The 26,499-nt window shown below is 58.1% G+C and overlaps 2 protein-coding genes across 3 annotated transcripts; one reads left to right on the top strand and one right to left on the bottom strand.

Moving 5' to 3' along the window:
- Positions 1-494: 494 nt before the first annotated feature.
- drap1 (DR1-associated protein 1 (negative cofactor 2 alpha)) lies at positions 495-14,118 on the bottom strand. The gene is made up of 7 exons (XM_041179922.1): positions 13,984-14,118; positions 10,049-10,121; positions 6,338-6,431; positions 5,603-5,722; positions 4,334-4,430; positions 4,005-4,084; positions 495-1,449 (listed from the first exon to the last, which is right to left on the bottom strand). The coding sequence occupies exons 1-7, from the start codon at positions 14,023-14,025 to the stop codon at positions 1,308-1,310; spliced, it is 648 nt and encodes a 215-aa protein (XP_041035856.1). The 5' UTR covers positions 14,026-14,118; the 3' UTR covers positions 495-1,307.
- A 13-nt stretch (positions 14,119-14,131) lies between these two features.
- On the top strand, positions 14,132-22,409 carry c37h11orf68 (chromosome 37 C11orf68 homolog). Of its 2 annotated transcripts, none has more exons than XM_041179919.1 (3): positions 14,132-14,265; positions 19,207-19,311; positions 21,222-22,409. In XM_041179919.1, the coding sequence occupies exon 3, from the start codon at positions 21,254-21,256 to the stop codon at positions 21,992-21,994; it is 741 nt and encodes a 246-aa protein (XP_041035853.1). In that variant the 5' UTR covers positions 14,132-14,265; positions 19,207-19,311; positions 21,222-21,253; the 3' UTR covers positions 21,995-22,409. The 2 variants fall into 2 exon arrangements, with proteins under 2 accessions (XP_041035853.1, XP_041035854.1); XM_041179920.1 differs by having other exon boundaries at positions 21,225-22,409.
- The last annotated feature ends 4,090 nt before the right edge of the window (positions 22,410-26,499 follow it).

Consider the following 26,499-nt stretch of genomic DNA (forward strand, 5'->3'; position numbering starts at 1 on the left):
AGATAATTCACAAAAGAATCAGAGGTGGAGGTTGTTTTAACACAGCAAGTTAATGTGATCTGGAACGCTCTGCCTTAAAGGGCAGAGTAAGTAGATTGAACGCAAAAGGGAATTAGACGATTACTTGAAAAGGAAACATTTGCAGGGCTGTGGGAGAATGAACAACAGAGGAAGGGATGGAACTAATCGGAGAGGCTCCTTCAAAGAGCCAGCAAAGGTGCAGTGGGCCAATTGGCTCCCCTCCGGTGTTGTTGAGTGATTCTTGGGGGCTGGGGAGAAGTGCCTTGCTCATCTCATCATGGCTGCGAGATCCTTTACGCCCATTCAACATGCAGTTACCAATTTTGGGGTGGGTCATATTAGCGGTTTATTGAATGTTGTGGGTGGGGAGTCCGTGCACCAACCACCCCCCACCACCCCCCCCCCCTCCATCCCCCTTCTGGACTCCAAGGCCGAAGTCAAGCAGGAATTGTCAGAAAACCAGACACTTCAACTTCCCCTAAAATGCCTTTATTCAGAGTAAGATGGTCAATCCCCCCACAGCACCACCAAGTACATTCTCCCATTTCGAATCACCAACGGGTCTCATTAACAGCACAGCAAAGGCAAGGGGAGGAAGGGTGAGGGGAAGGGGGAGGCGGAAGGGGAGGCGGAGGTGAAACAAACTTAAGGGAGCAGATGGCACAAGCCTAGATTATTATTTGCACAAATGTTAATATAAGCCACGATTCTCCTGATCGGGACAGATAAGGTTCCCTCCGCCTATAAGAAACCAAAAATTCTGGGTAAATGAGAGAGCAGAACTTGCCTTAAAAAAAAAATTCCGATTTTTTTTTTAAATTTTTATTAATTTTTACTAAAATTAAAAATTAAAAATAATGCCAAAGTGGCTGGTGACTTCAGCGCCAGTGCAAGACCTATCTCACCCAGCTTTTTAATCACCTCCTCCCTCTCAATCCGCTTATTTTTGGAAGGGAGGGATGGCGGAGGGCTGTGTTGGGAGGGAGAATTTCATGCACACGATAGACACAGTGAGGGGATAAAATGGTTTAAGAACTGCAGCTCGGGCGCAGTAAATAAAACGACGCGAGAGAGAGAGAGAGAGAGAGAGAGAGAGGAAACAAAACTCCCGGATGACCTGATATGAAAAAATAAATCTCAGAAGAGGACAAGCACACACACACAAACACGCACGCACGTACATTCACACACACACACACAAACAAACACACACACTCACAAATGGAATAAAACCCCCACTCCATCCTTGCCACGTCACCAAAAAAAAAGTAATGAAAACACAAAAGCTAAGAATCGTAGTCATCGTCTTCCTCGCCATCTTGACTGCAGACCATCGGGGCGGGTGCTGGCATCGGCAGGTTGCTCATCGCTGGGGAACACGCGGGCATCGGCAGCGTTGGTAGAGGAGTGCTGAAGAGCGACTGAGGGCTGGGGAAGACAAGCGGAAGAAAGAGCCGGTGTTTACACGCTCACGGCCCCACAATGTCACAAAGCCCTTCCCGACCAACGCAGTGAAGAGTTCCAGTGAGTCTGCAGCACAGAAACAGGCCTTTCGGTCCATCTGGATTGTGCCGGCCCTTATGCATCCTCCCATCATCCTATCACCATATATGTCCATTCCTTTCTCCCTCATGTGTTTATCCAGCTTCCCCCTTAAATGTATCTACACAATTCACCTCGACCACTCCCTATGGGAGCGAGTTCCACATTCTCCCCACTCTCTGGATAAAGACGTTTCTCCTGAATTCCCAATTAGTGACTATTTTATAATGACAGCCCCCATCTTCTGTACTATCTATCAAACCCCCTTCAAAATCTTAAAGGCTTCTATCAGATCACTTGTCAGTCTTCTCTTTGCTGCAGCCTGCTCAGTCTTTCCTGATGAGGATAACCTCTCAGAGTCTTTTTGCACCTTCTCCAGCAGCACTTCCATATCCTTTATCTATGTTGTCATGTTGGGAAATGCAGAAGCCAGTTTGCGCGCAGCAATCTCCTCCAAAAATAGCAACATGATACTGACCCAGATCATCTGTTTTATCAGTGATGATTGAGGGATCAATATCGACCCAGGACACCTAGAAGAACAGGCCTTGTCAGCCCAATCTCTCCTCATACAATAATCCTGCCATCCCAGGAATCTGTCTTCACAAAATAGTGGCCCTGGAATGTTTTGCATCCACCCGAGAGAGAAGTGGCTCTAGTTTAAATGTCTCATCTAAAACACGGCATGTCCGAACGCACAGCACCCTGCCAGTACTTACACTGGGAGTGTCGGCCAGGATTATGGGCTCAAGCCTCGAGAGTGGGACTGGAACCCACGACCTACGGACTCAGAGACGTGCGTGCTGCCAATTGAGTCGTCGCCGATAAACTAAAAGCCTGGTTACAGCAGATAGAAGGAAACCAACAAGCACCACCCTGCCATTGTTTCCCTTCCTGCTCTGTACGAGGCTCAGGACCACACCAGGCCTGGCAACTCAGCACAGACCAGGGCTGAAGCCTGGGCCCTCCCTGCTCTTTCTGCAGCTAGAACGCCAGGTTCCCATTCGGATCCGTGGAAAAATATCCTCGGGAAAACCAACACCTTTGGAGAGGATGCGCCCACACACCGGAGAGAATTTGGGCTGGGTCTCCCCCATTGCTCTCTAGTTGGGAGTACCCAGCAGCAGAGTAGAAAGGGAATCTGCGGACATGCGAATTAGGAGCAGGAGTGAGGCCACTCGGCCCCTCGAGCCTGCTCCGCCATTCAATAAGACCACGGCTGATCTGATTGCGGCCTTAACACCACCTTCCTATCTGCCCCACCTTGACTCTCTTGTCGATCAAAAATCCGTCCAACAGCTTTGAATGGATTCAGTGACCCAGCCTCTGGGGAAGAGAATTCCACAGACTAACAACCCTTTGAGGGAAGAAATTCCTCGCCAACTCCGAATGGGAGACCCCAAAGTTCTGAACTGTGCCCCTCTCCCTGCACACCCCCCCCACCCCGTTCTAGACTACCCTCATGAGGGGAAACATCCTCTCACCATCTACCCTATCAAGCCCCCCTCAGAATCTTTTATGTTTCAATAAGATCACCTCTCATTCTTCTAAACTCCAGTGAGTATTGGGCCAAGCTGCTGAACCTTTCCTCACAAGACAAAGCCCCTCATCCCAGGAATCAGCTGAGTGAACCTTCTCTGAACTGCTTCCAATGCAAATATCTCCCTCCTTAAGTAAGGTGACCAAAACTGTACACAATACTCCAGGTGTGGTCTCACCAATGGCCTGGCCAGTTGTAGCAAGACCTCCCTACTTTTATACTCCATTCTCCATGCAATAAGGGTCAATGTTTCATTTGCCTTCCAAATCACTTGCTGTACCTGCATGCTAACTTTTATGTGACTCATGTACAAGGACACCCAGATCCCTCTGTACTGCAGCATTCTGCAGTCTCTCTCCATTTAAATAATATCTTTTTTCTATTCGTTCATGGGGTGTGGGCGTCGCTGGCTAAGCCAGCATTTATTGCTCATCTCTAATTGCCCTTGTTCAGAGGACATTTAAGAGTCAATCACATTGCTGTGGGTCTGGAGTCACGTGTAGGCCCAGACCAGGTAAGGAGGGCAGATTTCCTTCCCTAAAGGGGCATTAGTGACCCAGATGGGGTTTTTACAACAATCGGCAATGGGCTTTTTTAAAATTTGCAGATTTTTATTGAATTCAAATTTCACCATCTTCCATGGTGGGATTCGAACCCAGGTCCCCAGAGCATTACCAGTCAATGACAATACCACTATGCCACTGCCTCCCCAAAATAATAATACATAATACGCTGCTTTTCTATTCTTCCTGCCAAAGCGGACAGCCTCAATTTTCCCACATTATACGCCATCTGACAAATTTTTGCCAACAGCTCAACCACTCTATACTCCTCTCCTTCTGCGTGTTAAGCGTGGGATGTGGGTTCCCAGCGAGGGGGGGGTGCAAGCACAGCCACTCACCTCTGAATTTGGTCTCCGGGTTTGTCCGTGCTCGACCGGGACACTTCCTCCTCGTCCGTCTCGCTGTCCTCAGACTCGTCCTGTCGGTGAAAGGGGCAGAGGTGGGTATTCTGGTTGGTATTACCCTCTAACATTGGCATACCACTGTGAGCATGGGGTGGGGGGGGGGGGTGGGTGGTTGGGGCTGTGGTGGCTAACGTGCAATTTGACTACATGGGGCATCGCTGCCACACGCTATCCACCCATGGATCATCGTGATCCGAGGCTCTTCAATGCTGAGTCGGGACAGAGTTGCAGTGAGACAGAGGGGGTGACAGACTGACACTTACCTCCTGTTCTGATTCGGAACTGGACTGTTTCTTGTCCTTCGCTTTGGCCCCCGCCCCTCCGTTTGTGTTTCTCCGTCCATAGCCTGGCTTCCTCCCCCTTGGGAACGACAGAAAGACGGGTTTAATTGCGGTTGATTAATATCCTGTTAGCTCAAGACCCCACCCCACACCCTCTACCGCCCTAAGAGTATCCTCCTGCACCACCCACCCTCCCACTTCAGCAGCACATTCTCACTGCCGTTCTGCTCCGCAGTACGACGCTCAAACAATCTTGAGCGGCATCGCAGCACACAGCAGGCTTGCTCTCACCAGCTATCTGCATCCTCCAGCAGGGGCAACTAGAGCAGGCAAGGGCTCAGGCTTCACACCTGGCCTCTGCTAAGTCACTTATGACCATCTACAACAAGAGGGAATCTAACAGTTCCAGTTGACGTTCAATGGCATTACCATCACTGAATCCCCCTCTATCAACATCCTGGAGTTACCATCGACCAGAACTGGACCAGCCGTATAAACACTGTGGCTACAAGAACAGGTCAGAGGCTGTGAATCCTGTGGAGAGTAACTCACCCCCTGACTCCCCAAAGCCTGTCCACCATCTACAAGGCACAAGTCAGGAGTGTGATGGAATACTCTCCACTTGCCTGGATGAGTGCAGCTCCCACAACACTCAAGAAGCTCGACACCATCCAGGACAAAGCAGCCCACTTTGTCCACCCCATCCACCACCTTAAGTATCCACTCCCTCCACCACTGACGCACAGTGGCAGCAGTGTGTGTACCACATACAAGATGCACTGCAGCAACTCACCGAGGCTCCTTCGACAGCACCTTCTGAACCCACGATCTCTACTACCTAGAAGGAGAAGGGCAGCAGACACATGGGAACACCACCACCTGCAAATTCCCCTCCAAGCCACACACCATCCTGACTTTGAAAATATATCAGCCGTTCCTTCACTGTCGCTGGGTCAAAATCCTGGAACTCCCTCCCTAACAACACCGTGGGTGTACCTACACCACATGGACTGCAGCGGCTTAAGAAGGCAGCTCACCACCACCTTCTCAAGGGGCAATTAGTGATGGGCAATTACTTCTGGCCCAGCCAGCGACACCCACATCCTGTGAAAGTTTATCAAAAATAAAAATGCTAGTAGTGGAACATGCTCCTTCTCTGTTTGGGCGTGTCCGGGGCAGGGTACAGTACATCAACCTAAAGTAACGGGAGGTTGCTGGGTGACATTGGGCCATTAACATTTCAGTAACTACCTCCGTGGAGCCTTGTCTCCTTCCATGTGGTTGTCTTCATTGTCTCCCTGCATATCCGGCACAGAGGCTACCAGGTCCTTCAGGAAATCGAATTGCTGTTCAAGCTCGATGCACTGTTTCCTGGAGGCAAATAACCCACAAGATTAGCTCCCCCCTTCTCATCACCACTGCCCCTACACTGTCCTCATCAAACACTCCCAGGACAGGTACAGCATAGGGTTAGATACAGAGTAAAGCTCCCTTTACACTGTCCCCATCAAACACTCCCAGGGCAGGTACAGCACGGGATTAGATACAGAGTAAAGCTCCCTCTACACTGTCCTCATCAAACACTCCCAGGACAGGTACAGCACGAGGTTAGAAACAGAGTAAAGCTCCCTCTGCACTGTCCCTATCAGTGCTTACCAAACTCAATACTTTACTCTCCCCACTGTGTCCACCTGTGCGCTAGCTAGTAATTGATTGGTGAAGTTGATGTAGTTTTGCGCTGCAGAGACCGGAGCCCATCACAGCGCCTGCGGCAACTGCATCGGAGCACCGAAAGGTCAGTAATCGCCCTCATCTCCTGCCAAGCTTACTGGCGGAGGGGTGGTGAGGTCCACTGGGGAAACCACCCCCACACCCCCGAACCTAGGCACCATGGGGTGGGTTGGGTTGGGCAAGACACCCAGAAGCGCTTGTGCCGATGGGAGGCTGACGGGTCCCGAGATAAATGGGTGTGTGCAGTTTCCTTACAAGTGAGACGTTGTCATGGTCTTGGCATTTCTCGACTGAGTCACATGGCAGGCCTTGGTAAGTAGGGAATCCAGGAACAGTTCTAATGCCCGAGCTGACCACGGGCAGGTTAAGGAACTCCTCCAGATGCTCGTGGACAATGGGGCTCCCCCACCAACACCGTTCCCCACCCCCTCCACCACCCAGCCCAGTCCAGTCCCACCACATACCCTGGAACTAACCACCAAGAGTGTGAAAGTGCCGACAGAGACCAGCACTGTGTCTACATTACTCCGCCCAATGGGAGAGTGACTCAGTGGCTGGCACTCTCCCACATGACCACTGAGCACAAAATTCCCACTGCCACTACTGGGGGAGCGCAGCACTGTCAGAGGGTCAGTGCTGAGGGACTGCTGCACTGTCGGAGGGTCAGTGCTGAGGGAGCGCTGCACTGTCGGAGGGTCAGTGCTGAGGGAGCTCTGCACTGTCAGAGGGTCAGTGCTGAGGGAAAGCTGCACTGTCGGAGGGTTAATGCCAAGGGAGCGCCGCACTGTCGGAGGGTCAGTACTGAAAGAGTGCCACACTGTTGGTGTCAGTACTGAGCGTGCACAGCACTGTCGGAGAGTTAGTACTGAGGGAGTGCCACACTGTCGGAGGGTCAGTACTGAGGGAGTGCAGCACTGTCAGAGGGTCAGTACTGAGGGAGTGCAGCACTGTCAGAGTGTCAGTACTGAAGGAGCACCACACTGTCAGAGCGTCAGTACTGAAGGAGCACCACACTGTCAGAGGGTCAGTATTGTGGGAGCGCAGCACTGTCAGAGGGTCAGTACTGAGGGAGTGCTGCACTGTCAGAGGATCAGTACTAAGGGAGCGCTGCACTGTTGGAGGATTAGTACTGAGGGAGTGCTGCACTGCCAGAGGGTTAGTACTGAGGGAGTGCTGCATTGTCAGAGGATCAGTACTGAGGGAGCGCCGCACTGTCAGAGGATCAGTACTGAGGGAGTGCTGCACTGTCAGAGGATCAGTACTAAGGGAGCGCTGCACTGTCGGAGGATTAGTGCTGAGGGAGTGCTGCACTGCCAGAGGGTTAGTGCTGAGGGAGTGCTGCACTGTCAGAGGATCAGTACTGAGGGAGCGCCGCACTGTCAGAGGGTCAGTACTGGAGGAGTGCCACACTGTTGGTGTCAGTACTGAGCGTGCGCAGCACTGTCGGAGGGTTAGTACTGAGGGAGCTCTGCACTGTCAGAGGGTCAGTACTGGAGGAGCTCTGTACTGTCAGAGGGTCAGTACTGGAGGAGCTCTGCACTGTCAGAGGGTCAGTACTGGAGGAGCTCTGCACTGTCGGAGGGTCAGTACTGGAGGAGCTCTGCACTGTCAGAGGGTCAGTACTGGAGGAGCTCTGCACTGTCAGAGGGTCAGTACTGGAGGAGCTCTGCACTGTCAGAGGGTCAGTACTGGAGGAGCTCTGCACTGTCAGAGGGTCAGTACTGGAGAAGCTCTGCACTGTCAGAGGGTCAGGTCTGAGGGAGTGCTGCACTGTCAGAGGGTCAGTACTGAGGGAGTGCTGCACTGTCAGAGGGTCAGTACTGAGGGAGTGCTGCACTGTCGGAGGGTCAGTACTGGAGGAGTGCCACACTGTTGGTGTCAGTACTGAGCGTGCGCAGCACTGTCGGAGGGTCAGTACTGAGGGAGCGCTGCACTGTCGGAGGGTCAGTACTGAGGGAGCGCTGCATTGTCGGAGGGTCAGTACTGAGGGAGTGCTGCACTGTCGGAGGGTCAGTACTGACGGAGTGCTGCACTGTCAGAGGGTCAGTACTGACGGAGTGCAGCACTGTCAGAGGGTCAGCACTGAGGGAGTGCAGCACTGTCAGAGGATCAGTACTGGAGGAGCTCTGCACTGTCGGGGGGTCAGTACTGGAGGAGTGCCACACTATTGGTGTCAGCACTGAGCGTGCGCAGCACTGTCGGAGGGTTAGTACTGAGGGAGTGCCGCACTGTTGGAGGGTCAGTACTGAGGGAGCGCCGCACTGTTGGAGGGTCAGTACTGAGGGAGCGCCGCACTGTCGGAGGGTCAGTACTGAGGGAGTGCAGCATTGTCGGAGGGTCAGTACTGAGGGAGTGCAGCACTGTCAGAGGGTCAGTACTGAGGGAGTGCAGCACTGTCAGAGGGTCAGTACTGAGGGAGTTCAGCACTGTCAGAGGGTCAGTACTGAGGGAGCACCACACTGTCAGAGGGTCAGTACTGTGGGGGCGCAGCACTGTCAGAGGGTCAGTACTGTGGGAGCGCTGCACTGTCAGAGGATCAGTACTAAGGGAGCGCTGCACTGTCGGAGGATTAGTACTGAGGGCGTGCTGCACTGCCAGAGGGTTAGTACGGAGGGAGCACCGCACTGTCAGAGGGTCAGTGCTGAGGGAGCGCTGCACTGTCAGAGGATCAGTACTGGAGGAGCTCTGCACTGTCAGAGGCTCAGTACTGGAGGAGCTCTGCATTGTCGGAGGGTCAGTACTGGAGGAGTGCCACACTGTTGGTGTCAGTACTGAGCGTGCGCAGCACTGTCGGAGGGTTAGTACTGAGGGAGCGCCGCACTGTTGGAAGGTCAGTACTGAGGGAGTGCTGCACTGTCAGAGGGTCAGGTCTGAGGGAGTGCTGCACTGTTGGACGTGACGTTAAACCGAGGCCCCTCAGTGCCCTCTCTCAAGTGCATGTAAAATGTCCCAAGGCCACTATTGGAAGCAGAGTAGGGAGTTCTCTGCAGTGTCTTGGATTCAATATTTAGCCCTCAACCCACATCACTGTAAAAAAAAACAGATAATCTGGTCATCATCTCTATTGCTGTTTGTGGGAGCTTGTACAAATCAACACTTTCCTGCATTGCAACACTACACGACACTGCACTGCAAAAGGACTTTAGCGGCTGTAATCTGCTCTGGGGCATCCTGAGCTGCATTAAAATGTTACTGAAATGGATATATGGACCTTGGCAAGGCGGCGGGCGGGGAGGGGAGTGCAGCGTAAGTTCACCAAACTGGTACCTGGATTCCGAGAGTTAAAGCACAAGGCGAGATTACACAGACTGGGTTTGTATTCCCTGGAATTTTGAAGGTTTAGGGGAGACTTGATCAAAGTTTTCAAAACATGAAGGGGAGGGGGGTTGGGGGGAAAGAGAGAGAGAGAGAAACTTATTCCCACTGGTTGGGGGAGTCTTGGACCAGGGTGCAGAGTCTAAAAACGACAGCCAGACTTTTCAGGAGCGAGACTGGGAAACACTTCTGCACACAAAGGGCAGGAGAAGTTTGGAAACTCTCTTCCACAAAGGGAAGCCGATGTTAAATCAATTGTTAATTTTAAAACTGAAATGGTTTTGTTTACTAAAGGTATTGAGGGATATGGGAACAAGGCGGGTACTGGGCAGGAGTTAAGTCACAGATCAGCCATGATCTCATTGAATGGTGGAACAGGCTTGAGGGGCTGAATGGCCTCCTTCAGCGCTGTAACCTTTCTGTGACTCCAAGTTCCAAATTTCCACTGCTCTGTACATGTAGAAGTGTTCCCTAATTTTACTCCAGCCACTCTAGTTTTTAGCCCATGTCCTCCCCCCACCCTTCCCCAGTCGTGGACTAGGGGAGTCAATGCCTGGGAAACAACCACCACAACAAACCCAAATCACCCCCAGCCCCCCCCCCCCAATCAGCAAAGCAGAAACACGAGGGGCTGTCCAGGTTGGAGGATACAGATTATCACGGGAACAGCAGCAGCCACTTTTCCAATCTCTTCGTCAGTCTGCATGATTTTCTTAATTCTGGCCTGCAGTTCAATGAATACACACAGTCAGAACCCAACAACCAGTGAAAGAATCAGGCTAGCCTGAACACAATCGACTGTCATGCACCATCTCAGTGGTGACCAGATTTTCCGCCATGCTGACGCTGATCTCCCTTCACTTCAGCTCCCTAACGCCCCTTCCTATATCCTTCTGGCTCCCCGGCCCTGCCTATCCACCTCCATACACCACCCCACCTGCACCCCGGGTCCTCCCAATTCCCAAACCCACTCCCCCACCATAGGTCCGCCCTATCACCCACATCCCATCCCCCCCATGGGTCTTCCCGACACCCCCCACTCCACCCTCCCAACACCCCCTCCCAAATTCCCCCCCAGCCCCCCCCAACCCAACATACCCTCCCAAACCCACCCTCCCAACCTCCCACCCATCCCCCCCCCACCCTTCCCCCCTCCCATCCCCCGCAACCTCCCAACCTTCCCCCCTCTCCACCCTACCCCACCACCCTCCCACCCCACACTCCCAACCTCCCACCACCCACCCAGCACCCCCCACCCAACACACCCTCCCAACACCCCCAATACAACCCACCCCACCCTCCCAAACCCGCACACCCACCCCACCCTCCCAACTCCCCCCAAGATCCCCCCACCCACCACCCCATCCCCACCCTCCCAACCGCCCCCTCCCATCCTCCATCCAATCCACCCCACCCATCCATTCCCCCATTCCCACCGCATCCTCCCAACCCCCCATCACCCTCCCACCCACATGGTTGCTACCCCCTCCCCCCGCCATGGGTCCTCCGAACCCCAACCCCACCCTCCCAACACCCCCCTCCCAACCCCCCCAACAACCCCCCCCCACCCCCCTCCCAACCCCCCCAACAACCCCCCCCACCCTCACCCCCACCAAACAACCCCCCCACCCCCATCGCCCCCAATACCCCCACCCTCCCAACAACCCCTCCACCCTCACCCCCCAACAACCCCCCCACCCTCACCCCCCAACAACCCCCCCACCCTCACCCCCCAACAACCCCCCCCACCCTCACCCCCCCAAACAACCCCCCCACCCTCACCCCCCCAAACAACCCCCCCACCCTCACCCCCCCAACAACACCCCCCCACCCTCACCCCCCCCAACAACACCCCCCCCACCCTCACCCCCCCCAACAACACCCCCCCCAACAACACCCCCACCACCCTCACCCCCCCCAACAACACCCCCCCCCACCCTCACCCCCCCCCACCCTCACCCCCCCCCACCCTCACCCCCCCCCCACCCTCACCCCCCCCAACAACACCCCCCCCCACCCTCACCCCCCCCACCCTCACCCCCCCCCCACCCTCACCCCCCCAACAACACCCCCCACCACCCTCACCCCCCCAACAACACCCCCCCCCACCCTCATTCCCCCAACAACACCCCCCCACCCTCACCCCCCCAACAACACCCCCCCCACCCTCACCCCCCCAACAACACCCCCCCCACCCTCACCCCCCCCCAACAACACCCCCCCCCACCCTCACCCCCCCCAACAACACCCCCCCACCCTCACCCCCCCCAACAACACCCCCCCAACCCTCACCCCCCCCACCAACACCCCCCCCACCCTCACCCCCCCACCAACACCCCCCCCACCCTCACCCCCCCACCAACACCCCCCCCACCAACACCTCCCCCAACCCTCACCCCCCCCACCCTCACCCCCCCACCAACACCCCCCCACCAACACCCCCCCCACCCTCACCCCCCCCACCCTCACCTCCCCCAACAACACCCCCCCCACCCTCACCTCCCCCAACAACACCCCCCCCACCCTCACCCCCCCCAACAACACCCCCCCTACCCTCACCCCCCCCACCCTCACCCCCCCCAACAACACCCCCCCTACCCTCACCCCCCCCAACAACACCCCCCCCACCCTCACCCCCCCCAACAACACCCCCCCCACCCTCACCCCCCCCAACAACACCCCCCCCACCCTCACCCCCCCAACAACACCCCCCCCACCCTCACCCCCCCACCCTCACCCCCCCCCAACAACACCCCCCCACCCTCACCCCCCCCCAACAACACCCCCCCACCCTCACCCCCCCCCACAACACCCCCCCCACCCTCACCCCCCCCAACAACACCCCCCCCACCCTCACCCCCCCCAACAACACCCCCCCCACCCTCACCCCCCCCAACAACACCCCCCCCCACCCTCACCCCCCCCCACCCTCACCCCCCCCAACAACACCCCCCACCACCCTCACCCCCCCCAACAACACCCCCCCCACCCTCACCCCCCCCAACAACACCCCCCCACCCTCACCCCCCCCAACAACACCCCCCCCACCCTCACCCCCCCAACAACACCCCCCCCACCCTCACCCCCCCCAACAACACCCCCCCCACCCTCACCCCCCCCAACAACACCCCCCCCACCCTCACCCCCCCCCAACAACACCCCCCCCACCCTCACCCCCTCAACAACATCCCCCCACCCTCACCCCCCCAACAACACCCCCCCACCCTCACCCCCCCAACAACACCCCCCCACCCTCACCCCCCCCAACAACACCACCCCACCCTCACCCCCCAACAACACCCCCCCCACCCTCACCCCCCCCAACAACACCCCCCCCACCCTCACCCCCCCCAACAACACCACGCCACCCACACCCCCCCCAACAACACCACGCCACCCACACCCCCCCCAACAACACCCCCCCACCCTCACCCCCACCAACAACACCCCCCCACCCTCACCCCCACCAACAACACCCCCCCACCCTCACCCCCCCAACAACACCCCCCCCAACAACACCACCCCACCCTCACCCCCCCCAACAACACCACCCCACCCTCACCCCCCCCAACAACACCACCCCACCCTCACCCCCCCCAACAACACCCCCCCACCCTCACCCCCCCAACAACACCCCCCCACCCTCACCCCCCAACACCCCCCCACCCTCACCCCCCCCACAACACCCCCCCACAACACCCCCCCACCCTCACCCCCCCCACAACACCCCCCCACCCTCACCCCCCCCACAACATCCCCCACCCTCACCCCCCCACAACACCCCCCCACCCTCACCCCCCCCACAACACCCCCCCACCCTCACCCCCCCAACACCCTCCAAACCCTCACCCCCCCACCCTCACCCCCCGAACAACACCCCCCCACCCTCACCCCCCGAACAACACCCCCCCACCCTCACCCCCCCCAACAACACCCCCCAACAACACCCCCCCACCCTCACCCCCCCCACAACACCCCCCCAACCTCACGCCCCCCAACAACACCCCCCCTACCCTCACCCCCCCACAACACCCCCCCCACCCTCACCCCCCCCACAACACCTTCCCCACCCTCACCCCCCCCACAACACCTTCCCCACCCTCACCCCCCCACAACACCCTCCCCACCCTCACCCCCCCACAACACCCTCCCCACCCTCACCCCCCCACAACACCCTCCCCACCCTCACCCCCCCACAACACCCTCCCCACCCTCACCCCCCCCAACAACACCCCCCCACCCTCACCCCCCCCCAACAACACCCCCCCACCCTCACCCCCCCCCAACACCCCCCCACCCTCACCCCCCCAACAACACCCCCCCACCCTCACCCCCCCAACAACACCCCCCCCACCCTCACCCCCCCAACAACACCCCCCCCACCCTCACCCCCCCAACAACACCCCCCCCCACCCTCACCCCCCCAACAACACCCCCCCCACCCTCACCCCCCCACCCTCACCGCCCCCCAACAACACCCCCCCACCCTCACCCCCCCCCAACAACCCCCCCATCCCAGCTGCTCCCTATCTCCCCCCCTCCCCGGGTCCTCCCAATCTCCGCTCCCCCGGGAGGGGGTCTCTCACCGGTGGGAAGCGGGCGTTGTATTTCTTTTTCTTTGACGGCATCTCGAGGATGTGGGTTTCGGCTTTTTTTTCTCTCTGTCCCTCGGTTGTGGGGGGGTTTTTTTTCCTGAGGATTTTCGGTGACGGCGGCAGCGGCGCGCCCGGCTCCGGGGGTCCTTCTCTCTCCGCCGGCGCACACTCCCCGGATAAAAGAGGCGCTCGCCGCGGCCGCCTGACCGGGGCCGGCTGGCGGGGAAAGATTAAAGGAGCGGAGGAGAGGCCACCGCCCAGCCCGAAACCCGGGTAAACTCTCCCCAACCACCCTCCCTCCCCGCCGGGGTAACCCTGAGGGAGCAGCGGGGGAGGGGGAACATGTTCGCGTTGCCAAGGACCCTCCCTCCCTGCCCTCCGGCCGGTGTTGCTAGGGACCCTCCCTCCCTCCCTGCCCTCCGGCCGGTGTTGCTAGGGATCCTCCGGCCGGTGTTGCTAGGGACCCTCCCTGCCCTCCGGCCGTTGTTGCTGGGGACCCTCCCTGCCCTCCGGCCGTTGTTGCTGGGGACCCTCCCTGCCCTCCGGCCGTTGTTGCTGGGGACCCTTCCTGCCCTCCGGCCGTTGTTGCTAGGGACCCTTCCTGCCCTCCGGCCGTTGTTGCTAGGGACCCTTCCTGCCCTCCGGCCGTTGTTGCTAGGGACCCTCCCTGCCCTCCGGCCGGTGTTGCTAGGGACCCTCCCTCCCTGCCCTGCCCTCCGGCCGGTGTTGCTAGGGACCCTCCCTCCCTGCCCTCCGGCCGGTGTTGCTAGGGACCCTCCCTGCCCTCCGGCCGTTGTTGCTAGGGACCCTCCCTGCCCTCCGGCCGTTGTTGCTAGGGACCCTCCCTGCCCTCCGGCCGTTGTTGCTAGGGACCCTCCCTCCCTGCCCTCCGGCCGGTGTTGCTAGGGACCCTCCCTCCCTGCCCTGCCCTCCGGCCGGTGTTGCTAGGGACCCTCCCTCCCTGCCCTCCGGCCGGTGTTGCTAGGGACCCTCCCTCCCTGCCCTCCGGCCGGTGTTGCTAGGGACCCTCCCTCCCTGCCCTCCGGCCGGTGTTGCTAGGGACCCTCCCTCCCCGCCCTCCGGCCGTTGTTGCTAGGGACCCTCCGGCCGGTGTTGCTAGGGACCCTCCCTGCCCTCCGGCCGTTGTTGCTGGGGACCCTCCCTGCCCTCCGGCCGTTGTTGCTGGGGACCCTCCCTGCCCTCCGGCCGTTGTTGCTGGGGACCCTCCCTGCCCTCCGGCCGTTGTTGCTGGGGACCCTTCCTGCCCTCAGGCCGTTGTTGCTGGGGACCCTCCCTGCCCTCCGGCCGTTGTTGCTAGGGACCCTCCCTGCCCTCCGGCCGTTGTTGCTGGGGACCCTTCCTGCCCTCCGGCCGTTGTTGCTAGGGACCCTCCCTGCCCTCCGGCCGTTGTTGCTAGGGTCCCTCCCTGCCCTCCGGCCGGTGTTGCTAGGGACCCTCCCTCCCTGCCCTGCCCTCCGGCCGGTGTTGCTAGGGACCCTCCCTCCCTGCCCTCCGGCCAGTGTTGCTAGGGACCCTCCCTCCCTGCCCTCCGGCCGGTGTTGCTAGGGACCCTCCCTCCCTGCCCTGCCCTCCGGCCGGTGTTGCTAGGGACCCTCCCTCCCTGCCCTCCGGCCGGTGTTGCTAGGGACCCTCCCTCCCTGCCCTCCGGCCGGTGTTACTAGGGACCCTCCCTCCCTGCCCTCCGGCCGGTGTTGCTAGGGACCCTCCCTGCCCTCCGGCCGTTGTTGCTAGGGACCCTGCCTGCCCTCCGGCCGTTGTTGCTAGGGACCCTCCCTGCCCTCCGGCCGTTGTTGCTAGGGACCCTCCCTCCCTGCCCTCCGGCCGGTGTTGCTAGGGACCCTCCCTGCCCTCCGGCCGGTGTTGCTAGGGACCCTCCCTGCCCTCCGGCCGTTGTTGCTAGGGACCCTCCCTGCCCTCCGGCCGTTGTTGCTAGGGACCCTCCCTGCCCTCCGGCCGTTGTTGCTAGGGACCCTCCCTCCCTGCCCTCCGGCCGGTGTTGCTAGGGACCCTCCCTCCCTGCCCTCCGGCCGGTGTTGCTAGGGACCCTCCCTCCCTGCCCTCTGGCCGGTGTTGCTAGGGACCCTCCCTCCCTGCCCTCCGGCCGATGTTGCTAGGGACCCTCCCTCCCTGCCCTCCGGCCGGTGTTGCTAGGGCCCCTCCCTCCCTGCCCTCCGGCCGGTGTTGCTAGGGACCCTCCCTCCCCGCCCTCCGGCCGGTGTTGCTAGGGACCCTCCGGCCGGTGTTGCTAGGGACCCTCCCTGCCCTCCGGCCGTTGTTGCTGGGGACCCTCCCTGCCCTCCGGCCGTTGTTGCTGGGGACCCTCCCTGCCCTCCGGCCGTTGTTGCTGGGGACCCTTCCTGCCCTCAGGCCGTTGTTGCTGGGGACCCTCCCTGCCCTCCGGCCGTTGTTGCTAGGGACCCTCCCTGCCCTCCGGCCGTTGTTGCTGGGGACCCTTCCTGCCCTCCGGCCGTTGTTGCTAGGGACCCTCCCTGCCCTCCGGCCGTTGTTGCTAGGGTCCCTCCCTGCCCTCCGGCCGGTGTTGCTAGGGACCCTCCCTCCCTGCCCTCCGGCCGGTGTTGCTAGGGACCCTCCCTCCCTGCCCTGCCCTCCGGCCGGTGTTGCTAGGGATCCTCCCTCCCTGCCCTCCGGCCGGTGTTGCTAGGGACCCTCCCTCCCTGCCCTCCGGCCGGTGTTGCTAGGGACCCTCCCTCCCTGCCCTCCGGCCGTTGTTGCTAGGGACCCTCCCTCCCTGCCCTCCGGCCGTTGTTGCTAGGGACCCTTCCTGCCCTCCGGCCGTTGTTGCTAGGGACCCTCCCTGCCCTCCGGCCGGTGTTGCTAGGGACCCTCCCTGCCCTCCGGCCGGTGTTGCTAGGGACCCTCCCTGCCCTCCGGCCGGTGTTGCTAGGGACCCTCCCTGCCCTCCGGCCAGTGTTGCTAGGGACCCTCCCTCTCTCCCCCCAGCCGGTGTTGCTAGGGACCCTCCCTCCCTGCCCTCCGGCCGGTGTTGCTAGGGACCCTCCCTCCCTGCCCTCCGGCCGGTGTTGCTAGGGACCCTCCCTCCCTGCCCTCCGGCCGGTGTTGCTAGGGACCCTCCCTCCCTGCCCTCCGGCCGGTGTTGCTAGGGACCCTCCCTCCCTGCCCTCCGGCCGGTGTTGCTAGGGCCCCTCCCTACCTGCCCTCCGGCCGGTGTTGCTAGGGCCCCTCCCTCCCTGCCCTCCGGCCGGTGTTGCTAGGGACCCTCCCTCCCTGCCCTCCGGCCGGTGTTGCTAGGGACCCTCCCTCCCTCCCTCCCTGCCCTCCGGCCAGTGTTGCTAGGGACCCTCCGGCCAGTGTTGCTAGGGCCCCTCCCTCCCTCTCTCCCCCCAGCCGGTGTTGCTAGGGACCCTCCCTGCCCTTCGGCCGTTGTTGCTGGGGACCCTTCCTGCCCTCCGGCCGTTGTTGCTAGGGACCCTCCCTGCCCTCCGACCGTTGTTGCTAGGGACCCTCCCTGCCCTCCGGCCGGTGTTGCTAGGGACCCTCCCTCCCTGCCCTCCGGCCGGTGTTGCTAGGGACCCTCCCTCCCTGCCCTCCGGCCGGTGTTGCTAGGGACCCTCCCTCCCTGCCCTCCGGCCGGTGTTGCTAGGGCCCCTCCCTCCCTGCCCTCCGGCCGGTGTTGCTAGGGCCCCTCCCTCCCTGCCCTCCGGCCGGTGTTGCTAGGGCCCCTCCCTCCCTGCCCTCCGGCCGGTGTTGCTAGGGACCCTCCCTCCCTGCCCTCCGGCCGGTGTTGCTAGGGACCCTCCCTCCCTCCCTGCCCTCCGGCCAGTGTTGCTAGGGACCCTCCGGCCAGTGTTGCTAGGGCCCCTCCCTCCCTCTCTCCCCCCAGCCGGTGTTGCTAGGGACCCTCCCTGCCCTCCGGCCGTTGTTGCTGGGGACCCTTCCTGCCCTCCGGCCGTTGTTGCTAGGGACCCTCCCTGCCCTCCGACCGTTGTTGCTAGGGACCCTCCCTGCCCTCCGGCCGGTGTTGCTAGGGACCCTCCCTCCCTCCCTGCCCTCCGGCCGGTGTTGCTAGGGACCCTCCCTCCCTGCCCTCCGGCCGGTGTTGCTAGGGACCCTCCCTCCCTGCCCTCCGGCCGGTGTTGCTAGGGACCCTCCCTCCCTGCCCTCCGGCCGGTGTTGCTAGGGACCCTCCGGCCGGTGTTGCTAGGGACCCTCCCTGCCCTCCGGCCATTGTTGCTGGGGACCCTCCCTGCCCTCCGGCCGTTGTTGCTGGGGACCCTTCCTGCCCTCCGGCCGTTGTTGCTAGGGACCCTCCCTGCCCTCCGGCCGTTGTTGCTAGGGACCCTCCCTGCTCTCCGGCCGGTGTTGCTAGGGACCCTCCCTCCCTGCCCTCCGGCCGGTGTTGCTAGGGACCCTCCCTCCCTGCCCTCCGGCCGGTGTTGCTAGGGACCCTCCTTCCCTGCCCTCCGTCCGGTGTTGCTAGGGACCCTCCCTCCCTCTCTCCCCCCAGCCGGTGTTGCTAGGGACCCTCCCTCCCTGCCCTCCGGCCGGTGTTGCTAGGGACCCTCCCTCCTTGCCCTCCGGCCAGTGTTGCTAGGGACCCTCCCTCCCTCCCTGCCCTCCGGCCAGTGTTGCTAGGGACCCTCCCTCCCTCTCTCCCCCCAGCCAGTGTTGCTAGGGACCCTCCCTCTCTCCCTGCCCTCCGGCCGGTGTTGCCGGGGACCCTCCCTGCCCTCCGGCCGGTGTTGCCGGGGACCCTTCCTCCCCTCCAGCCGGCGTCACTGGGGCTCCTTGCCGCCCTCCGGCCAGCTTCGCCGGTGTCCTTCACCACCCTCCAGCTGGCACCACCAGGGTCCCTCGCTGCCCTGCGGCCGGGGTCTGTCCCTCGCCGGCCAGGGTCCGTCCCTCACCGCCCTCCGGCCGGCGTCGCCAGGGCCCCTCCCTACCCTCTGGCCGGGGTCGCCGGTGTCCCTCGCTTTTGACTGTATTGATAGCGATTTCCTCCTCTTCAGCCCATGTTGCTAGGACCCCTCTGCTGGAGTTAGTTGCTAGAGTCTTTACTCACATGATACCTGTAACTGTGGTGTTTAAACTGAGTTTTCCTTCAATTGATTTGCCATGTTCTCCTGACGCTGAGCTTCCTCTATTAACTTTGGTGTTTTGTTTGTATTGCTTTGACTCCTCTGTGTTTAGCTCGATCGTATTTCTCACCCACAGGGCGTCAAGCCTCGGAGTCTTTCCACCATTTCCACGGCAGGTGGCACGAACTGGGAATCCAAACGCTGAGAACAGAAGGCACGCCAAAGACGGAGGATATTTCCAGTAAGTTAACCCACATTTCTGGCCAGAACATTGACCACTGTCCTCGCCAGCTGTAAATTGGTTTTATCCTGTTTGGAGTCCCAACTTTTTATCACCAGCCGTACCCTTCCTCCAGAGATTGGCCATAAAATCCAGACCGACACGGCCAGTGCCCGCACTGAGGGAGTGCTGCGCTGTTGGAGGCAGTTCTTGCCGGTGTCCTTGGGGGGCCAATCTTTAGCCCTCAATCAACATCACTTTGCATTGCTATTTGTGGGATCTTGCTGTGTGCAAATTTGGCTGCCACCTTCCTCCCCTGGGTTGCGACAGTGAATACACTTTGCAAAATGGGCCGAACAGCTGCTCTGGGACATCCTGAGGCGCTACAGAAATGAAAGCCTTTCAGTTCTCCTCTCCGGCCTCTGCTGACAGGTTCCAGGGGCACCCGCTGCCCTCGGGGTCCTTCGCCTGGGTGTGTGAGCCCAAACAAGTATTATTGACTGTCGGTTTTGTGGTGGCAGGGGATGGGGTAGCGGGGGCGCGGTCAAAGCCAGAGCGATTCTGCGATTCTGATTCTGGGCAGAGTCTGGAACAGTGGTGAGGACCCCAGTTTAATTTGTTGTTCCTCGCCCCCAGCCTGGGAACGCTGAAACCAACCATGGCCATATCAGATTAACACAGGTGGGAGGTTGAGCATTCTGGGAAAAGGGAACTGAGATGGAAGCCGGTAGGAGAGAACTCTCCTCCCCTCCTGCACCCCCCCCCCCCCCCCCCCCCCACACGCCAGTAAGTGATCTGCAGCCTGCAGATTGTATAGCGGGCAGATGTGCAGCCTGGGTTCACTTCCGAGCACACAGTGGGGTAAATTGGAATGTGCAAGCTCATTAGTGCTGCCTTCTGGAAGGGCCATTGGGTGTTACTACAAGCTGCTCCCACGAGAGGTGGCGCAAGGTATTACTTCATAGCTTCCCCCCCCCCCCCCACTAGAGGCGGTGGAAGGGATTGCTTCATAGCTCCTCCTAGAGATGGCGGAAGTTATTGCTTCGTAGCTCCCCCAGAGGTGTTATAAGGTATTGTTTCATAGCTCCCCCAGAGGTGGTGGGAGGTATTGCTTCAAACCTCCTCCTAGAGGTGGCAGAAGTTACTGCTTCATAGCTCCCACAGAGGTGGCGTAAGGTATTGCTTCATAGCTCCCTCCTAGAGGTGGCGGAAGTTACTGCTTCATAGCTCCCCCAGAGGTGGCGTAAGGTATTGCTTCATAGCTCCCCCAGAGGTGTCATAAGGTATTGTTTCATAGCTCCCCCAGAGGTGGCGGGAGGTATTGCTTCATAGCTCCCTCCTAGAGGTGGCGGAAGTTACTGCTTCATAGCTCCCCCAGAGGTGGTGTAAGGTATTGCTTCATAGCTCCCCCAGAGGTGTCATAAGGTATTGTTTCATAGCTCCCCCAGAGGTGGCGTAAGGTATTGCTTCATAGTTTCCCCAGAGGTGGTGGGAGATATTGCTTCATAGCTCCCTCCTAGAGGTGGCGGGAGGTATTGCTTCATAGCTCCCTCCTAGAGGTGGCGGGAGGTATTGCTTCATAGCTCCCTCCTAGAGGTGGCGGGAGGTATTGCTTCATAGCTCCCTCCTAGAGGTGGCGGGAGGTATTGCTTCATAGCTCCCTCCTAGAGGTGGCGGGAGGTATTGCTTCATAGCTCCCTCCTAGAGGTGGCGGGAGGTATTGCTTCATAGCTCCCTCCTAGAGGTGGCGGGAGGCATTGCTTCATAGCTCCTTCTAGAGGTGGCAGGAGGTATTGCTTCATAGCTCCCTCCTAGAGGTGGCGCAGGGCACTTTCTGGTGTCACCTTGTGCAGGCTGCTGCATGGTGCCCCCCCTTCAGTCACAATGCCCACAGCATCTCACCCACCTCCCCTTTTTTTCCTTTTGACCAGTAGAGGAATCCCCACCTATCCACCCACCCGGAATGAGTGACCCCGACGACGAGGGACCTGAGCCGTTCCAGGCGGAGCGCGACCTGGCGGCAGAGGCCATGGCGGCCGACATGGACCCCTGGGTCATCTTCGACGGCCGCAGGACCCCACGGGCTGAATTCGACGACTGGCTGGACAGCAACCGGCCCTCCCGCGTCTTCCGCCACGGCGAGCCGGCCCACAACGCCGAGCCCGTGGGCTGGATCGCCGTCTACGGGCCGAGCAGCTCGCCAGAGCCCGAGCGCGGCGACCCCGAGGGGCTGCAGGAGGACTGGGAGCGGCTGCTGAGCAGCGGGCGGCCCGTCACCTTCGAGACCGTCAAGGAGCTGGCCCTGAACCGGCGGGTGCTGAGCGGCAAGTGGCTGATGCACCTCGACACGGGCTTCAAGGTGGACCACGCCTGGGGCAGCATTGCCCGGGCGGTGCTGGACGGGAAGGTGCCCGCTGCCAAGGTCAGCCCCTACTGCCCTGGCTCGGCTGCCAAGCATGTCATCTGTGTACCCAGCGACGACTTCACCGACGAGAGCCAAGTGGTGAGCCTGGACGCTGCCATCCGGGCCGTGGGCATTAAGTGCCCCCTCTCCTACAAGCCAGACGCCTACACCTACCTGGGCCTGTATCGGGGCAATCACTGGAAGCTCTGCCCCACCATCTACGAGAGCCGCTACGACCTGGAGTGCATCCCCCGGCGCTCGCGCATCACCAGCAAGGTGTCCATGACCGAACTGACCTAACCGTGCGGTGGGAACTGCCTTGGGCGCGCCTGATGGGTTATTTTTTAAATGTACAGTTTCAAAAGAAAGAGAGAATTGAACAAAAGATGACGTGTCAGCGTTGGTCAATAAGTCTCATGCGGGGCCTCAGTTTGTGGTTTGCCTTTGTTCTGTCCTCTTGTTTGTTGGCGGGGAGCAAGAATCACGTTACGTGGGATATACAGCGCCGAAAGGGGCCATTCAGCCCATCCGATCCACTCGAGCTTTCACGCAGTGTGTGACTAAGGGAGCTCGAGAGTTGATTTACATAGGATGACAGATATATGTATGGCACAGAAAGAGGCCATTCAACCCAACTAGTCCATGTCGGTCCACTCGAGCCTCCTCCCATCTTTCCCCATCTGAATCTACCATCGTAACCCTCTATTCCTTTCGCCCTTATATACTTGTCCAGTTTCCCCTTAAATGTATCTATACTATTCACCTCAACCACACCCTGTGGTAGAGAGATCCACATTCTCCCCAATCTCTGGGTAAAGAAGTTTCTCCTGAATTCCCGGCCGGATTTATTAGTGACTATCTTATATTGATGGCCTGTAGTTCTGCTCTTCCCCAAGAGGAGACATTCTCTTTGTATCCACTCTATCAAAACCTTTCAGAATTTTAAAGACCTCTAATCACCCCTCAGCCTTCTAATTTCAAGAGAAAGACCCAGCCATAAGACATAGGAGCAGAAATTAGGCCATTCGGCCCATCGAGTCTGCCCCGCCATTCAATCATGTCTGATAAGTTTCTCAACCCCATTCTCCCACCTTCTCCCCGTAACCTTTGATCCCCTTACCAATCAAGAACCTATCTATCTCAGTCTTAAATACACTCAATGACCTGGCCTCCACAGCCTTCTGCGGCTATGATTCACCACTCTCTGGCTAAAGAAGTTTCTCCTCATCTTTGTTCTAAAAGGTCTTCCCTTTACTCTGAGGCTGTGCCCTCGGGTCCTAGTCTCTCCTACTAATGGAAACATCTTCCCCACGTCCACTCTATCCAGGCCTTTCAGTATTCTGTAAGTTTCAATCAGATCCCCCCTCATCCTTCTACACTCCATCGAGTATAGACCCAGAGTCCTCAAACGTTCCTCATATGTTAAGCCTTTCATTTCTGGGATCGTTTCCATGAAACCCCTCTGGACCCTTGCCAGGGCCAGAACATCCTTCCTGAGATGCGGGGCCCATCAGCCTGTCAATCCTTTCCTGATTATGTATACCCACACATTTCTGGGATCATCCTTGTAAACCTTCTCTGCACCCTCTCCGCACCCTCTCCAGTGCCTCTATATCCTTTTTTATAAAATGGCGACCAGACCTGCGCACAGTGCTCCAAGTGTGGTCTAACCAATCCAGGTTGAGCATAACCTTCCTACTTTTTAATTCCATCCTTCTAGAAATAAAACCTTGTGCTTCAGCCTTGCTATAGGACATCTTCCTGGGACCCAGCAGCATTAGCATGCACCCTCATCACCCACTTACAGTTGAGAGGCAACAGGCAGGTTGGTCATGGGTGGGGAAGTGGCATCGGTCTCTGATAGCTTCTGCCTGCTGTTTTTTTTTGGCATATCCTGCCTAGCAGAAAGGACCCTACCCCATTCCCCACTTCCGATGTCCAGTGCCTGCTCCCACAGGCAAGGAAGATAGGTGGAGGGAGGCACAAGGGTAGGTGGTACTCCACTAGGAAATGAATCTGTCCGTAACGCACCCACAACCCTAATTTCTCTCTCACGCCACTAGTGAATCCCAAGTACAGCACCATCGACTTATTTGATTTATTTTTGTTTATACACTTGTTATTCCAGAGCCATGGAGATTACCTTTAACACCCCCCCAAGTGGCATGGTGTGTGTGTTAGGGGGGGAAGAAACAAACCAAGCACCACCGTTGATAAGATCATAAATAGGAGAAGAAGGCCATTCAGCCCACTGAGCCTGCTCCACCATTCAATAAAATCATGGCTGATGTGATTGTGGCCTACATTCCACTTTACTGCCTGTCCCCCATATCCCTCGACTCCCTTGTCAATCAAAAATCTGTAACTCGGCCTTGAATATATTCAATGACCCGGCCTCCACTGCTCCCTGGGGAAGAGAATTCCACAGACTAATGATCCTCCCGGGAAGAAATTCCTCCTCATTTCCTTCTTAAATGGGAGAGCCTTTATTTTGAAACTGTGCCCCCTGGTTCTAGATTCCCCCATGGGGGGTGGGGGGAGAAAACATCCATTCAGAATCTTGTTTCGATAAGATCACCTCTCATTCTTCTAAACTCCAATGAGTATCAGCCCAACCGGTTCAATCTTTCCCAATAAGACAAACCCCTTCATCCCAGGAATCAGCCAAGTGAACTGCTTCCAATGCAAGTATATCCTGCCTTAAGCAATCAAAACTGTACACAGTACTTCAGATGCAGAAACACCAATGCCCTGGACAGTTGTAGTAAGATTTCCCAACTTTTATACGCCATCTCCCCTTGCAATAAACACCAGCATTCCATTTGCCTTTCTAATCGCTTGCTGTACCTGCACATGAACGTGCTGTGATTCACATACAATGACACCCAGATCCCTCTGTACTGCAGCATTCTGCATCGTCTCTCTATTTAAATAACATTCTGCTTTTCTATTCTTCCTGCCAAAGTGGACAATGTCACATTTCCCACATTATGCTCCATCTGATAAATTTTTTGCCAACCTCCTACTGCGTGTTAAGCATGGGTCATGGGCTCCCAGATGGAGAGGGGTTCCGTGTTTGTCCGCACTGGACCAGGACACCCTATTCCAGTTGTAGCAAGGCTTCCCTACTTTTATACTCTATATTCCCCTTGCGATAGCTGCCAACGTTCCACGAGCCCTCCTAAGTACTTGCTGTACCTGCACGCTACCTTGTGATTCAAAATTCAAAAAAATTGTGACTCAGTTACTTCACAGGCTCGTCAGACAAACACCAGAGTGACGATGTCAATTTAATTCTAGCTTTATTTAAAAGAATTAGGCTTTAAAAAAAAAACATCATTCAGTTACAACATTCTGTTACATGTAAGATAATACTTTCTAACATTTAAGCTCCTGGCTATATAAGGTATTGCAGGAACTAACTGTATGAAGTGACTGTAGTTGCAGCTACACTCTTAAGCTCTATGTATGTACATTATCCCATGAAGTGAAAATAGATGAGAGCTCCTGTCTCCTGACAGGGCACCACCAACCCTGGCGCCTTAAACTATCACGAGTGTGGGGAGACAGTGGCGTCATGGTAATGTCAGAGAACCCGGGCTAATACCCTGGGGACAGGGGTTCAAATCCCACCATGGCAGCTGGTGAAATTTAAATTCAGTTAATAAATCTGGAATCGAAAGCTAGCCTCAGTGACAGTGAGCAAGAAACTAACATCGATTGTTGTTAAAAAAAAAACCCATCTGGTTCATTAAAGCCCCTTCAGGGAAGGAAACCTGCTGTCCTTATCTGGTCTGGCCTACATGTGACTCCAGACCCCACAGCAAACGTGTTTGATTTCTTAACTGCCCCTCCGAAATTGGCCGAGCAAGTCGTTCAGTTCAAGGGCAGTTAGGGATGGGTAATAAATGCTGGGCCTTGCCAGCGATGCCCACATCCCTTGAAAATAATTTTTAAAATGTATAGGCATTTGGGGGGGGGGGTGGGGGGGGGGGGGCGGGGGGGCAGGTGGGTGAAGGGTTTGAGTCTGTTAACACGCGTGCACCCTCCCTATGTTTTGATCACTGCAGTCACTTGGTCTCCCTGTGCTTTCAGCTGAGGAGGAAGAGGGAACCATTTTCGATAGAGGCTTACACAGTCTGTTTTATTTTAAAAAGCATCTTATTTGCTTTTCTCTACATTGCTCAGAGCAGACAGTTCTAGACAGTGGACAGGCTCCATTTATATTAACATTCTTTCTAAAGAAAAAAACTTAAGTTTCTAAAACCTTTTTCGAAACAAGAAAAAAAAAGGTGCAGAATCAAACCCGCCACCGGTTTCAAAGGCTTCTGGGCAGAGAATAATCCATTACGTTAACAATATTTATAGTAATACAGAACTTGAGCATTGCTGGGGCTGGGTTTGGGCGGGGGGGGGTGGGGGGAGAGACATTTTGTCAAAGCTTTTAGGTTGCGCTCGTCAGGACAAATCGCAAGAATACCAGTGTCAGGGAGAGCCCCAGTTTTATACCGTATGAGTACAGGAGGAATAGCTGACACCGCGTCCTTTCCTTTTCTTTTCCCAGCAATGCTCAAGTTAACGTTTCGAACAGCGCAGTGCAGGAGCGAGATGGCAGCAGCGCTCGTGTCCCCCCCGCCCCCCAAACGGCCGGCTCACCCCAGGGGTGCTCCGAGCACTGCCCTGCTTTTCGCTTCCGCTGCAGCGGGAGGGCATGAAACAAGGTGGAGGCACTGGCCTTCCCAGCATGCCCAGCAGCAAGAGCCCGCCCTCAGAAGTTAGCGGTGAGGCCAGGACAGCCCTGGGTC

Source organism: Carcharodon carcharias, chromosome 37 (assembly GCF_017639515.1).
Source record: "Carcharodon carcharias isolate sCarCar2 chromosome 37, sCarCar2.pri, whole genome shotgun sequence".
NCBI classification, from domain to species: domain Eukaryota; kingdom Metazoa; phylum Chordata; class Chondrichthyes; order Lamniformes; family Lamnidae; genus Carcharodon; species Carcharodon carcharias.

Excerpts from the sequence above, each read along its gene's own strand:
- drap1 (XM_041179922.1), bottom strand. The coding sequence starts at position 14,025 with ATGCCGTCAAAGAAAAAGAAATACAACGCCCGCTTCCCACCG. Across the intron at positions 5,723-6,337 it reads ACCATGACAACGTCTCACTT|GAAACAGTGCATCGAGCTTG; the intron begins GTAAGGAAACTG and ends ATTTGCCTCCAG. Across the intron at positions 1,450-4,004 it reads CCCGGAGACCAAATTCAGAG|CCCTCAGTCGCTCTTCAGCA; the intron begins GTGAGTGGCTGT and ends TGTCTTCCCCAG.
- c37h11orf68 (XM_041179919.1), top strand. The coding sequence starts at position 21,254 with ATGAGTGACCCCGACGACGAGGGACCTGAGCCGTTCCAGGCGGAGCGC.